Source organism: Cylas formicarius, unplaced genomic scaffold, assembly GCF_029955315.1.
Source record: "Cylas formicarius isolate icCylForm1 unplaced genomic scaffold, icCylForm1.1 PGA_scaffold_7__23_contigs__length_41026272, whole genome shotgun sequence".
In the NCBI taxonomy this organism is placed as follows: domain Eukaryota; kingdom Metazoa; phylum Arthropoda; class Insecta; order Coleoptera; family Brentidae; genus Cylas; species Cylas formicarius.
In genome coordinates this window covers 33,336,095-33,350,430 of record NW_026844352.1, presented here as the reverse complement: position 1 = coordinate 33,350,430, position 14,336 = coordinate 33,336,095, and the positions used below count along the sequence as shown (strand labels likewise).

Sequence of the window (14,336 nt, the reverse complement as noted above, 5' to 3'; positions counted from 1 at the left end):
CGGCCGCCTATCAAAAGTGTGCAGCGTAAATTTTTCAGATGTATAAACATACCGTTAATCTAGAATAAATGAGAGGGACCTCAAACTTAAAATGGTCATATACAATTGATTGTCCGTAACTGACTTCTAAATAGCTTTCTTTACATGTCGCATCATCGCAAGACCCGCATCCTTCAAACTTTTAGTCAGTAATTTCACAGAACCAACTATGCCATTCAACTAGTTCATTTCACGCACGCTTAATATCTTTTTTCACTCCTTAGGCTTATGATATTGTAACTAAATATAGTTTGTATGTTTCTTTCTTTCCATAGCTTATTCAGATCTTGTATTTTTTAAAATACCCTATTAAATTGTTTTTCTACTCCCGTCTGCAAAATGCCTAATTACACACCGATCTAGCGTGCGGGAAGCGTCACTTTACCATGTCAGTTTCGTCTCCCACGGATCCCAGCCACTTCGGACATTTCAGGGATATTACCACACGGGTTTGGGAGCAATCGGATGTTTTCGGAGATATTTCCCACGCTTTGAATTTTTACGGCAATGTCAGTGAATGTATTTGTGTTGTTTTGCGAAAATGTACCCAAAAACTAACTTGTTGCATAATATACTATTTTCTACCAAGAAAGTTATGTGAAATTATTATAAAGGATTATTTGGTTCGAACACCTCAGAACAGAAAATATGAGACTCGATAATAGATATCTCAATCTGGAATTGAAAAACGCAAAACCGGTTGATCAGTTTGAAATAGGTGTAAGTAACCGGAAGCGCCGCCATCAAAAAAATAAAATATCTTGGTGGGATGGCCCTCAGCGACTTTGGTGTGGGACAAGCTGGAAATGAAAAATTTGAACTTGCCAATTACCTAATAACTCAATGAGCTGTTCTACAGTAAATCACAAAAAAATAGTAGTAGAGTAGACGAAAAAGGGGGTGCCATTCGTATGGACCCTGACCCCCACTGGCTTCAGCACTTTTCAATCGCAGCATCCGTCCGCCGTTGTCGTCCATCTTCCTCGCTCTTGCATTTAATCTGATTTATATGCAAATGATGTACTTTGGTGGCACGTGCACAAGGGATTCGGGGTCTCCCCCTCGCAGATGGGGCAGCGTTTGTTCGACCAAAGGATTAAATATGTTGCGGGAGGGGGGGGGGGTAAGGGTGAGGGTGGGTGCGTCGCAAAAAGCAGAGGTTAGATTTTTTTCTTGAAACTGCACGCGAAACATTAACGACCCATCCCTCCAGCTACTAACATATACCATAACATCATAACCTTAACAATGACAATTTAAACACACAAACTATTCGTGCGCGAAAATGATACATTAAAAAGACTATTCTAAACGACGCCTGCGCATTTGGACTAGTGGGATAAATCGTAACTGTGTGCTGTACCAACATCGTCAGAAATTCGTACCCCAAACCATTGTTGCCAAATTAATTTTTTTTTAATTTTTATTGTTTAAAATTCATGTTCCGCGCTCAATTTTCAAAATTTCAATAACTTTGTTGGCTAGTGTTCTCTTTCTTATCGTCACCGTTCTAGGGAACAAAAGTTGGATTTATCTCAGAAATGTGAAAACGAACTAGCAGCAGAACTAGATTCCACAGGCGCGGTGAAACACGGCACAAACAGACCGGGCGGTTCTTGGAAACGCCGAAATCCGCTCCCACAGTCATCCGGGGCGGGAGAGGCGCGCGCGGGGGCAAAATGGCCGAAGGAACCGCGATCCGTGGTGGTGAGAAATAAAAAAAAAAGCACGATCCCAGCGAACGAAAATAAAAATGTATCGTCCGTCACGCGAAAGTAGAAGACGCGAAACAAGAAAAAAAAACGCATACTCTCGGTTTCGTTGGCGCGACGTGCGAAATAAATTCGGCAAAGGTAAAGGCCGCGACATTGACCGCCCGCGTAACTTTTTTTGCGTAAATATCGCCGAAATCTTGAATGAAATAAACAATATCGACGACCTCGCGCGGCCGATCAACAAACCCACCTGTCTGAAGATTCCGAACTGTCGTATCGGTCGACGCATCTCTTTTTCCTGCAGTCTTCCTCGTCGCAGACAGCGAGCAATCCCTCATGTTTGGATCCATTTTCACGCAACTTATCAAATAACTTAGCACTGTCACACGATTTGCTACTATAATAATTACAATTCACTTTCTCACTGCCTAGGGACGCGCTCGCACTGTCGTTTCCTTTGTACTCCATAACAATGTCATAGTTTTTCACTGTTTTTTCGATTACATCGCCGACTGTGTCTCCCGCACGCAACCCGTCTGCCATTTTGAACACACTGTTGAAGTTCGGCTCAAAAGTGTCGGGCGGCGGCGCGCGCCCAACGTTGCCGCTACATATTCGTCGCAATTATCTTTTAAAACTTTAAAAAGCAAAAGGCGCTATGAGCCGATTTTTGAGCACTTTATTGGGTTACCCGACATTCGGCAACGGCGTCTGACGATGCGCGAGTAGGTCCTACTGTGCATTTCAAAATTCACGTTCGCATTTGTCATTCATTTGATCAAGTCTTTGCGGTGGATGTAAAAAAACAAGTTTGCACGATGTTTCATTAAATTCATTCAATTCAACCTATCGCCCCTAAAGAAACCAGAACGTTGCTACAACAAAGAAGCTCTTTGAGTCAGGAGAATTCGTGGGGAACGGCAACGCCGAGCTCGTGTGGTGGGGTACGAGGGGGTGTGTGTATTTTGACGTCACGGGCTCTCCCCTCCATCAGTTGCGGGAATGCACTCGCCGTTCATTGGCCGACCGACAATTACATAATTTACTTGACCAGTTTGCGGGTAATGACATCTCTCATTGCACTTTTGGTCTACGATAGAAAAACGCTCGGAGGTAGAGCCGATAACGGAGCTCGGATGGCGACGTATTGTTTCTTTTTGTTTTATCGCTTAATAGCTGCCTCGGTAACGTTTTTATTAAATGTAACTATTGCTGTTGAAAATATTTGAAAATTTTAAAAATGTTGACAGATATTATCCACAAAGAGTTCTGTGCGAGTTACGTAGGGATTGCATTATTTGCAGTTCAAAGCGCGCACTGCGAAAAAAACACTTTCGTATGCCATGACTGTATTCCGATACTAACTTAATTTAGAAGAAAAACAACATTATTCATTATCACTTGTTACTAAATTTGCGAATAACTAAAAAAATTAAGAGCATATTCAAATAACGTTTGGAAAAATGTGGGAATTTTGTTTCACTTTGTGATATAACGAATCCATTTTTTATAATTGTATAGAAATTGACCTAATATTTTTAGCTGAAATTGTGCAGTGATGTTAAGGATTAAATTTGATATTTTTTTTTCTTGTAAATGTAACATTATACAATGACCATTTCACCGCGAAAGGTCTGAAAGATAAGAAACTTTAATTTATGGCAAGTTATTTAAAATTTTGAGATTAGCATTTTAGCGGTAAACACTTCTAATAAAAACGAGTTATTTGGTTAAAATTTTATTAAACCAACAACTAAGTTTTTATGATCCACAAATAAAAATTACAATAATCTTGAATAAACATGGTGGATTAAATAAAACTTATTCGACCCTATAGACTATAAAATGCATAAAATACCATTCCAAAATACTTCAACAAATACTTTTATTTGCGTTGTAAATGCTAAAATGACTAATACTGGATATATGACGTTATCAAAAAATAATATCAATGGTATAACAATTATTTCACAGAGACTGTTGGCATTGTAAATATGTTATATCAAAAATATATCCACTGATTTTATAATTTTTATATATTAACTTTTACTTAGAAACTAGATAATTATAACAAACCATACCAGCATAATTTACGAGACGAAATGCGTATGACTATAAATAAAAAACATTATTAAAGAGCTTGGGGAGACAACAATTGGCAAAAAAGCAGATGAACTCAGAATTTCAATTGATATAAGAAACCCAGCACTACCAGCATTAACCCCTAGAGCAAGGTTAAATTTTGCTAAAGAACACATCGACTGGTCTGAAGACGAATGGGAAAGAGTTTATCGAAGACCAAATGAAAGATATGCAAAATGTAACTTCCAAAACATCGGATTATTTAGTAGAGGGTAAGTTATGTTTTATGTTTAACTGCTTGTGCTGACTTGGTTAATAAAGGCATTTTAACAGCAGATAAGCGAGATCCTGCATACATTTGGCCCTCACATTGGTGAGAATTTTTAATTTCAGCAAGATAATGCTCAACCGCATATTGCTCAGATTGTGCAAAATTATCAATGCAATTTAGTAAGTACATTTTTATCTACCAAAAAGTTCTTAACATAATGTTGCAAAGCTTGCAAAAGAACTTCACGTCCATAACGAAGTGGGCATCATTCCCTCAACCGACGCGGCGGCGGGTGTCAAATTTTCGTTGCATAAAAAGTTCAGAGGCAGCAACACGAGATGTCCCTGAAATCACACCATAACATGCGGAAAAATCACAAAAAAATGGACCCACGAAAATAACATCGTTTTCAGTGTCTATAAAACCGCACCATCTAATTGATTAGGGTATGCGCACTAATTTTCATATCACCCTGTGATTATAATGAGGAAATTAACAGACCTGAGATTTATATGTTTATTTATATAAATAAATAACACTAGAGCTCCAATTAACAAATTTTACTGTTTCAGATTAAATTCCGTTTCTTTTGTTAATTTCATGCGTTTCTAGTGTTGGGACTAATTAATTGACCGTGGTCAATTGAGCACTTCTTAATTGACAAGTCAAATTGGAACAAAACGTTTTAAAAAGCAATTGTAGAGTGTCATCTATGTATTTTATAATACATTATTATGCATTTGTGATGTACAATTTAGCTATAACACTCTTCAGGGAATATCGGAATATGACAGTTGGCCATTCGGGAAATCTCAATAAAAATATTCACTCAATTTAGTTCTGAGAACGACGCGACGGCGACGTAACGCACAATATAAATAAATATAAATTTCATTGCATTTTTAAAATTAATTCGGTTAATTGACACAACGAATTTAACCGGTCAATTCCACAACCCGAATGGTTTCATTAACTTCTTGCAGTTTCTTTTACAACAGACCTTCAGGTCGACCCACCTGAATACTATCCAACATCTTTTCGGCTCGTGAAAACTCGTCCACCCACATTGGTTTGCCCTCTGCGAACCTCTTCAGGTCGGTGAAACTAGCGACGCTATCTGACGGCAGACAACGGAATACTTTCTCATAAAACTCCGTGTTCAAGCTGGCCGTCTTGTACCATCCCTCCCTGTAAAAGTAATCGCACACGGGATCGACTACGTCGTAGTCGATAGCCTCGTCCTCGTGGCCCAACAGGCCCAGGTGTTCTTTGAACAGGTACTTACGCAGACCGCCGGCGAATCGGCCGCACGGGTAGGCGTTTCCGTTCATCATGCCGTCGTCAAACGTCTCGTCTTCGACGATGACCGCGATTTCGGAATCTCTTTTGCCGATCATAGAACGGTCGTTGATGTTGGCCGAACCGCAGATCACGATTCGATCGTCCACAATCAGAAGCTTCGAGTGCACATAGACCAGCTCGGTGATCGGTTCAGAATTGAGCGTCGAATGGTTCCGCAAACCGTAGAAAGAAATGTAATCTTGGGGATCCTCGATGCCCGCCGCTTTTAGCCTATTCAATATGGCGTCTTTGCCCCTGCAAAACCGGGCTCCCACTCATTTCTCATATACTGGGGTCTCTTAAGTACGCGGTCAACGTCGGCATGCGATTCGTTGAGTTTAAAGTGTGACAGCCCGTATCTTGGACTTATACTTTTCGCCCCAAAATAACTCAACGAATAGCCGGCTGACGTTTTACTCGACCCACACCACACAAGAAGTACTTAATCCGTATATACCTCGATATTGAAGAGTAGTTCCAGTGGGTGATGGCGTGTAGCGAAGTCCCAGTAGCTCCACCGATCTCCCCCTCAAACGCAGGCAGTAGCGGCATCACCACGAACACCCTGAATACAGCCTTTTCCCTGAAATTACCCCGCCCCCCAATGAACAATGTTCCGCTACATACATTTGCTGGTATTACGTATTAATTTTTGAGGTTAGAATCTCTTCGAGTTGAAAAAAATTATCTCTTAAAGCGTTCTTACGCACTGAAATGAACCCATCACATATACAGCATAAGCACACCACCATTTTTTCTACGAGTGTAGCGCGATATAGTCACAAGCGAGAGACGTACTGAAATGTTATTCGCGTCGAATTGTCAATTCGCCTTACTTGTGCGCCCGTACAATTCGCTTATAAAGCGCCTCGCTGATTTGATTCCGCGTGTTAGGGTTATCGAACGCCAGCGAAATGAAAAACTGGTTCTCGATGTACACATAATGCTGTGCCCTCGTTATGCTATCGATGTAGGCCTCGTGGATACTCTGCTCGACAGTGTTCGGTTCGAGAAAACCGCACGACCACGTGCTAACACTCCGCAACACCTAGACAGAAAAAAAAAACAAACGTGCAATAAATTTTTAAAAAAGTGAAAAATTTTTCAAGTCGAGATGATTCCATGAAAAGTCTCAATTAAAATATACCATGGCGATAGATGCGACCGTGGTTGGAGTTATGTCACGCGAGACTTACCTGGCAACTGACGTTGTAAGTCTGATTGGGAAAATTGACGGGCAGAGTCTTGTAGTCGTCGTATGTTTTGGGCACCAGATACGGGTAGGATTTGTTATTTTTGCCCTTTTCCAATTTGGTAGCGTTCCACCGTTGTATAAAATGGCGGGCAACGTCCCTCGCTGCCGCGCCCTGCACGCACACCCCGACGTCATGCCATGGCATCCGGGGCGTAGTACCCTATATCGACCAAAACAAATAATTTTTTATAAATCCCAACTGGTTCCTGTGAACGATCAATAATTTCGGCGTTATGGTTAACTTATCATTAATTTTAGTATTTCAGCGGGACTGTACATTCGACAGTATACGGTTGCCATGCAAGTCAGTAATGTACGTACCAAAATGTGCTGTTACAGACAAGCAAATGCCGCTATTGTTCTGTGCTATGAAACACAAATACTATACCTAGTGTTGTATTTATCTCACCCTGTCAATAAAATCGTCGAACGGTGAGTCCAGCCTATTGAAATCCTTGACAATGAAATTGACATAATCCTTTCCGATCCACAGTTTAGCCGACCCGTCCAAAGTATCGATCAGCTGTTCGGGAGTCTGCAGGTCTTCTTTGCCGTCGACGTCGCAACCATCCGTTCCCCCGTCAGGAGTAGCCGGCATTTCTTCATTCGGATTGTACACCAGATTCATCAACTCCTTGCCTTTGGTCTTAATGAACCCCATGACGTTCTTGCGGTCCATGTCTGGCGTGTTGGGTTTGACGTGGGTCTTGCACGGTATCATCAGGTAGTCGCCCGGTTCTAGCTGGGGCAAAACGTCGGGATTGGTGATGTTGGGTGAAGGGGTCTGCGGTTTCGAGATCTCCGGTGTGGGACATTGTTTGTAGTAAGGGGTGGGGATCGGATAGATCGAGTCCCCGCCCGGATTCGATGATGTTTTCTTCTTTATGATGGACACGTCCACCGTCGGGGTGATGCTGCCCAAGTCTGTCAGCCTGCAACAAAGTAACTAGTAATCGTTCTGGTCAATAATATTGGTGAAACAGTTACATACAATACAATGTAAATAATTAATCATTATTTATAAGTGTTAGTTCTAAAAATCGACGTAAATGAACAAAAAATAGGTCACCAATAAACGAAACGAAACTAAACTCTGCTGGCTGGCTTCTTAAGAGTTCACCATATCGTAGTCTTGCGTTGCTTGATAAAGGACAAAGTAAGTGGCAGCAAGGAAACAGGCGTACATTTGACAATGCAATGTGGCAACCGCCAATTAAAAACACAGGAAAAAAAACGCCAGTATTATTGCGCTTTACCTGTGTTTATCGTCGTCCCACCTGCCGTAACACAAATCGATACCTCCCACAAATGCATAAGTCTGATCGACGACAACCATTTTCTCGTGATGCGCCCACAGGAAAACTCCCACTTTCGCGTGATCTGGATGTCTCAGCACTTTAATATTTTGGTGTAAATCAGAAAGTCTCTGCTTGCTGTAGTAACTGTTCAAACCGAGTGCGAGTTCGACCTCTTTATACAGCAACACGTAGATCCTAACACCACTTTCCTGCAACGCAACCACGGTCTCTTGACGCCACCGCCAATTGAAAACTTACCGCTTTTCTCTGCAGCAGTTTGTCAAGTCTCCAATAATCTCCGACGATGGCGGGTCGTTTCAAATAAATTTCCGGACTTAACCACCAGTCGGTGATAAATATCTCCTCTTTCGCGTTATCTATAGCTTCGGCGACTGCCGACATATAAGAAGAGCCGTCGACGAACCAGGAAGCGGCGACGCTGTTCCGAATAGGTGCAAACGAGTGGTGGGGATTGGGCATAACAAAGTCACGTGCTAAAATAACTTAACGCTGTTAAATACAATTTTTTTGAGGGGTATACCGACCGGTAGTAGAGGTGACTTCTTTAAGGGCTCCTATCCATTCTTTGCTTTTGCTCCTCGACCAACACTCGAACGTTAGCGACCTGGAGAGAGTCTGGATGTGAAACCCTTTATTCAGCGACATCGAATACATGCCCGAAGCGACCTCGAACCCCTGGTCGAAGAGAATTACACAATTCACGCGGCCAGTGTCGGGATGAATGTACCCGAAAAACGTGTCTTTGACGAAAAACCAACGTTTCACGTAACGAGAGCACACGAATTCGTTGAAGAACCGCTGACACCTATCAAACCCACGGCTTGGCTTACAAACTTCATTCCAATCTGTCAGATATATAGAGGCCCTGCCTATGATGATCATACAGCAATTTTTTAAGCGACGATAAAAAAATATTGAGATAGGCAATTAAACATTCATATGGGGTCAACTAATAAGATCTAGCAGCGTTCAACCAAAATAGCCGCTGAAAGTTCGTTAATTTCACAGGGTTCACCATTTTTTCAGCAATTCAGCAAAGGGTGTGGAGATCTTTGTCAAGGAAGAAAATGCGGGTGAAATTTAGAGGCATGCGCGGAAGAACATTCCAACTCTACAAAAATATCAAAGCCGTCCCGGATATAATTTTTACAGTAAAAGAGTCTCTATATTATCTAATAGCTATCCGAATCGAACCATGCACCTGGATTATGGCGTACACATCCTAACGGTGTCCGTATCACAGTGACAACTGTGTCATTGAACATAATAAAATTCTAGGTTAGAAAATATAGCGCTAGAAAAAAGCATTAACTTTTTTGTCTCTGATACCACACTGTTCGGTTTGCGGATAACTACCAACTTTTAATATCTGATTTACCTGACGCAACAGAAACATCTGTAGCATCCAAAACAATTCCATCCGGACTGGCCTGGTTGAGTGCTGCCTGTCTTTTTTTTTATCAAGCCTTCTTTACCTTTAATGCCCAAGCTTTTCACAAATGACAAGTGCGATATTTCGAGAAAATTCAGCTAAAAATTGATTCTGATTAATTATGGTTATATCGATAGGAGACCCAATAAGCTCCTAACCCTAACATACAATTTAACACATTACATTATTTACGTCAAGTAATAACTTATTTAATATGCATTATATATATAGATAAATAGATTTGATAGTCGAACTAGTTGTAAAGTGACCGTAACCTTTAATATAATAACATTAATGTTAACTCAGGTGCTTAAAGTTTAACTGCTAAAGTAGTTGCAAAAAAAAAGATGAATACTTCATCAGATCTTACCATAGAAGGATGGTTCCTGTAAATAGTAATGGACAACAAGTTATTCAGGTAACTCTCCAGTTGCTTCATGCGGTTTGGTATTTTCTCATATTGCACCAAGAATTCTGGTTTCTTCGGAAACCTCGGCAATGCCGCTTTTCTTTTCCCTTTATTCGTTTTCGGCACCACATCTTTAAACGTTTGCCTCTTGTTTTTGTGGGTTTTACTGGGAAGTGGGATATTAAGACCAGTCCGAAAGAGGATCAAATCCTGATGCAAACTCTGAATCTCCTTATATCTCTTCTTGATTGACCATGAGAATTGACCATGCACAACTGAAATTGTGTACCTGGCACACAATTAGGCATCACAAATTTTATTTAACATTCACTTACAAATTAGGGTTTAGCATATGCGAGGTTAGGTTTCTTTCATAATCCAGGAACGTGACAACCACATCCTCGCCTGGCACATAAACGTTTCTATTAAGAGAACTAAATTTCACATAATCCTGAACTTGATTAAAAGGAATACAGCCATCTACATCCTCTTCTGAAAAGTTTTAGCCAAACTAAACTGCCAGTTTTATTATTTACATTATTATTATACCTTCTAACTCATCATCAGAGTTCTCTATGGCGACAGGCCCGTCCCCAATGTCCACGATTTTAATGGAGTCGGGTACTCCCAATTCATCATCATAATCTCCATCTGACCCAAGACTCTGCCTATAGCCCTCGTACTTATTGCTTTCTCCGTCGGTCATTTTATAACCCTTCCAGCTATTAACAAGTTAAGATTACTAATTAAATATAAATATAAATTTTCTCTTGGAAAGGACATAAAAATAATTATGTATCTACATATGCAGATTTCAGCGTCTTCGTTACATTTATAGTTATTGTACTTGAGTTATTAAATTTCATAACTAATTCAACAAAATGATTCACATGAGTATCGTATAACGTAATCCTATTGTAATTCTCCCTTCCCAGTTGTTTTTCAAAAACATCACTGACAAATAATGAGGTTAGGTCCATAGATACACAATCTGGTAAGTCCATACCAATTTTTATTCTTCTATAACTTCTTTATTTAAATTCTTGAGTTCGCAATATTCGGGATTTATTTGGACACCGGAATGCGCAAAAAAAACTATTCCAATTAATAATGCAGCGATTATATTTTCAACTCACTATAAATTGGCCTTAATTATATCAGTCAGCAACGATTTCCCTGTAGCGGCATTGTTTTCAAGTACGCAGCCCAACAGTTTATGGATATTAACTATTGATCCGGCAACGATTTTCGGGTATTGCCTCTCGTTATTTAACGTGTAATTCACGAGCAGTCGCTTGCTTAAATAATCGTCGAAAAACGAAACTCCCCCTACTTCGACATATTCGCCCATATGATTGGAAAACATTTGAATGCTCACCCTTAAACTTTCCGCTTTGGTAAGCTTACGGGCCGGTATCAAAACGACTCGAAAATCATAACCTAACTTTTCGTAAATCGACATAATTTGTTGCGTTATCGTGTCCAAAACATCGCGGTCTTCCTCTAAAATGGTGAATAGAGTAACATTTGAAGTTTGACTCAAATTAAAGAAACTTTTAGAAGAATCTGACACGGGCTGATATATTCGCCCAATAGAAAATAGTTTGATTGGAAGATGCTGTAATTGATGTTTTGTAAAATATGCCATGAAGGAAGCCAAAGAACCGGCACCCACTAAATGTAACCTGTTAACGACACTGTTTTTTACACAATGTATATTTTCCATTGTAAACACTTGGGACGGATTAGAGGGTTCCATGCCACAACCTTCAACTACCACGCTCCTTGCAAAATCTGAATTGGAAAATTGAGTATAATCCAATTTAAGTAACAAGGTTTGAAAATAATTTTGGATTCCAAGCTCAAACTGGGCCGCATCATATTTGAGGAAACAAACCATTGGGTTATGGTATTTAATGTAGTTACTTTTTTCCCCAATCGTCATATGGCTATCAGAAAGTTTGTTAACATTTTCATGATTTCTGTAAAATACCAACTCTGAATTTTGAGGAGTGTTTGGGTGTAAAATGTTTGGCAAATCCAACACTTGTAAAACCACACTATCCTCAATACCATAACACAGTTCTCTTGTGTGTTTAAAATCCTCTTTCACAGTTCTCAAATGCAACTTAAGTTTTTCAATTTCCTCGTAGTTTTCTGGATCACTTTTTATTAATTTTTCCAAAGATTTTCCAATAAACGCGCGCGTTTCGTCCAACAGTTTCTTCTTCTCTTCAATCATCTTAAAGAAGGACCATCTCTCTTCTATTTTGGACAAATTGATTGAAAGCTTTCTAATTTGAATACTTTCTTCTAGCTTTTTCTTGCTGCTTACTTCAAAATCAATTAAGGGAACAAGCACTGCATACGCATTCTGAGCCTTGTCGCCCGTTATATAAAGTGCCGATGAATATCTTCTACACAAATACCGACTAACATTAAATATAACCATTGCTACTGTTCAACTTTTGTTTTCTTAATAACACTGTCAGAATCAGTTTGCTGACTTTCTATTTTCCTCTTGCCTGGTGGTTTCCAGCTGCCCAACCCGGCCGCTCTTTCTGAATCTTTTATGCTATATGGCTCCTCTTGGAGCGCCTTTAGTCTTCTCTTATGCAGCTTTGTGGTGAAGTGTTCCTGTAAAGCTTGACTGTTTATAAAGTAGCGAGCGCAATGGATGCAGTAAAACTGTGCATTCCCTGGCTTATCCAAATCTATTTCCTGCTTTAGAAGTTGTTGTGAATTGTGTGGCTTCAAATCCTCATGGATCTAATGTCAAAAAATTGTGTTAGAAGGTCTTGACATCAATGGGTGGGCATTTTGTTTACTTACCTCGTCTAAATCTCTGGTTCTACGTTTGGTCTTGTATTTCTTTTTTAAATTGGTATCTCCGGAATTGTATTTTTTCCGTTTATAGACCATTACACAATCTTGTAAAATCGCGTGGACAAATGAAATTTAAAGAATCAAAGGAGGTTAATACCATAGAAAAGGTTTCTTTTTTCCGGGACCACAGATAAATGATTAAATTAAATGTAAAAAATATACGTGTTTTCCCAGCCGACGGACTGTGCTCTGCGCATACATTTTCGGCTTCGTTTTTTAGTTATGATTTAATAATGCTTCATAATCAATTGTTAATTCTTGCAAAAAAGAATACTGGTTACTCATATTAAAGCGCCATCTATTGCGCGACAGCCAAACGACAGCTTAGGTGTCAAACAAGCAAGATATCTTTGCGTGCTGAGAGAATTAAGGGCAAATGTTCTTAATCGTGTCCAAGCTCTATAAGCGCAAAATTAACGTGACATGTCACCTTCGTGAGCTGTTTGATTTCGTGATCAAATATTATAAGTAAATTCGTTATCAGCAGAATCTTGGAAAAAAATAAAATACAAAACGGGAGCCCTCTTCAAACAAATTCGAAAGGCGCTTTTTATCCAACAGATGTCGCGCGCGTAATTTTATGGTTAGGCAGTCTTTTGAACTCGCACCTTGTCAAAACTTTGTGTACTTTTTTTCTTCGTGCGGGGCGATAAAACAGCCGCGTTAAATGGCGCTTTCGGAAAGTTCGATTTTTGAACGCGCGCGTTAATTTCGCCGAAAATTTTTGCAACTCCGACGGCAAAATGCACGGCGCGGCGCTGACGGTTAACGACTTTTATTCGCGCCTTCCATTAACGGGGAACCGGCAGCCATGTTGTAATGTAGTCCTGTCAAGCATCATGGGTTAACAATCGTCCGACCCGTTATTTCCATTTTTTACAAAAATTTCTTGATATTCGCGACCGAATTGCTGTTCATTTTGTTGCGGAATAGTTTTTCAACCCATGTAACAATAGTGTGTGTCGTATCGGCGGCGATGAATCTGCGCAATATTCGACTCAGTGTGCAACGTCGCGTTAGCTAGTGCAGGGAGTCAACTGCCTGCCTGGCCAACGACTGCGAGATTCGAGAGCATCCCCAAATGCGGGAGGCGAACTGAATCACACAGTCCTCTGGACAATATTGTTTCACGGCGTTCTGGAAACGCGGCGTCATGTATTTCGCGTATTTCGTATCGCGCGTGCTGCTCTAAATTCGCGTTTAATTCAGTAGTTACGATGGCCACAATACTCGGGAAAGACGAGGCCACGTATTCGAGGGAACGGGACAGTTTTCTCAAAGATCTGCGCCAGTTTCACGAAACGAGGGGGTGAGTGTGTATTTACAGTCAAATTTACGAAATTCTCGTGTTCGTTTATTATATATTACCGATCCGCCTGTGTCTTACAGGACCCCGTTTCGGAGGTGCCCTACCCTAGGCAGCAAGGAGATCGACCTCTATCTATTGTATTCCCTTGTGATCGCCCAAGGAGGTTGGATCAAGGTACGTATTTTTGCTTTTTAATTCCCAAATCGATAGGCCAAATATTTTATTTTGCCAGTAGGCGGCCTTGACAGCTTGTAAATTCTAGAGTGCTCCATGAAATT

At 40.4% G+C, this 14,336-nt stretch overlaps 5 protein-coding genes across 12 annotated transcripts in view; 1 reads left to right on the top strand and 4 right to left on the bottom strand.

Moving 5' to 3' along the window:
• Positions 1 to 2,297, bottom strand: part of LOC132705540 (zinc finger protein jing) — an 88,828-nt gene extending 86,531 nt beyond the window's left edge. For both annotated transcript variants that reach the window (XM_060676168.1, XM_060676169.1), the window contains exon 1: positions 2,005 to 2,297. In XM_060676168.1, the coding sequence (XP_060532151.1) occupies positions 2,005 to 2,297 (293 nt within the window). The remainder of the gene's footprint in view (positions 1 to 2,004) is intronic.
• A 1,194-nt stretch (positions 2,298 to 3,491) lies between these two features.
• Positions 3,492 to 10,853, bottom strand: LOC132704643 (phospholipase D2). 3 transcript variants are annotated; one of them, XM_060674777.1, is made up of 13 exons: positions 10,413 to 10,853; positions 10,199 to 10,355; positions 9,825 to 10,152; positions 9,401 to 9,552; positions 8,547 to 8,827; positions 8,260 to 8,495; positions 7,960 to 8,210; positions 7,113 to 7,635; positions 6,645 to 6,863; positions 6,285 to 6,496; positions 5,906 to 6,031; positions 5,124 to 5,703; positions 3,492 to 4,451 (listed from the first exon to the last, which is right to left on the bottom strand). In XM_060674777.1, exons 1-13 carry the CDS (start codon positions 10,567 to 10,569, stop codon positions 4,350 to 4,352), a joined length of 3,324 nt encoding a protein of 1,107 aa, XP_060530760.1. In that variant the 5' UTR covers positions 10,570 to 10,853; the 3' UTR covers positions 3,492 to 4,349. The 3 variants fall into 3 exon arrangements, with proteins under 3 accessions (XP_060530760.1, XP_060530761.1, XP_060530762.1); XM_060674778.1 differs by having other exon boundaries at positions 8,547 to 8,626; XM_060674779.1 differs by lacking the exon at positions 10,413 to 10,853 and having other exon boundaries at positions 9,825 to 10,138; positions 10,199 to 10,323.
• Positions 10,854 to 10,967: 114 nt separating this feature from the next.
• Positions 10,968 to 12,315, bottom strand: LOC132704644 (serine--tRNA synthetase-like protein Slimp). The gene has a single exon (XM_060674780.1). The coding sequence runs from the start codon at positions 12,313 to 12,315 to the stop codon at positions 10,999 to 11,001; it is 1,317 nt and encodes a 438-aa protein (XP_060530763.1). The 3' UTR covers positions 10,968 to 10,998.
• A 2-nt stretch (positions 12,316 to 12,317) lies between these two features.
• Positions 12,318 to 12,999, bottom strand: LOC132704645 (zinc finger protein 593 homolog). The gene is made up of 2 exons (XM_060674781.1): positions 12,696 to 12,999; positions 12,318 to 12,632 (listed from the first exon to the last, which is right to left on the bottom strand). The coding sequence occupies exons 1-2, from the start codon at positions 12,783 to 12,785 to the stop codon at positions 12,318 to 12,320; spliced, it is 405 nt and encodes a 134-aa protein (XP_060530764.1). The 5' UTR covers positions 12,786 to 12,999.
• Positions 13,000 to 13,356: 357 nt separating this feature from the next.
• The window catches only part of LOC132704315 (AT-rich interactive domain-containing protein 2), a 42,156-nt gene continuing 41,176 nt past the window's right edge, over positions 13,357 to 14,336 (top strand). For all 5 annotated transcript variants that reach the window (XM_060674238.1, XM_060674236.1, XM_060674233.1 and 2 more), the window contains exons 1-2: positions 13,357 to 14,058; positions 14,139 to 14,232. In XM_060674238.1, coding sequence (XP_060530221.1) covers positions 13,967 to 14,058; positions 14,139 to 14,232 — 186 coding nt within the window. In that variant the 5' untranslated portion in view covers positions 13,357 to 13,966. The remainder of the gene's footprint in view (positions 14,059 to 14,138; positions 14,233 to 14,336) is intronic.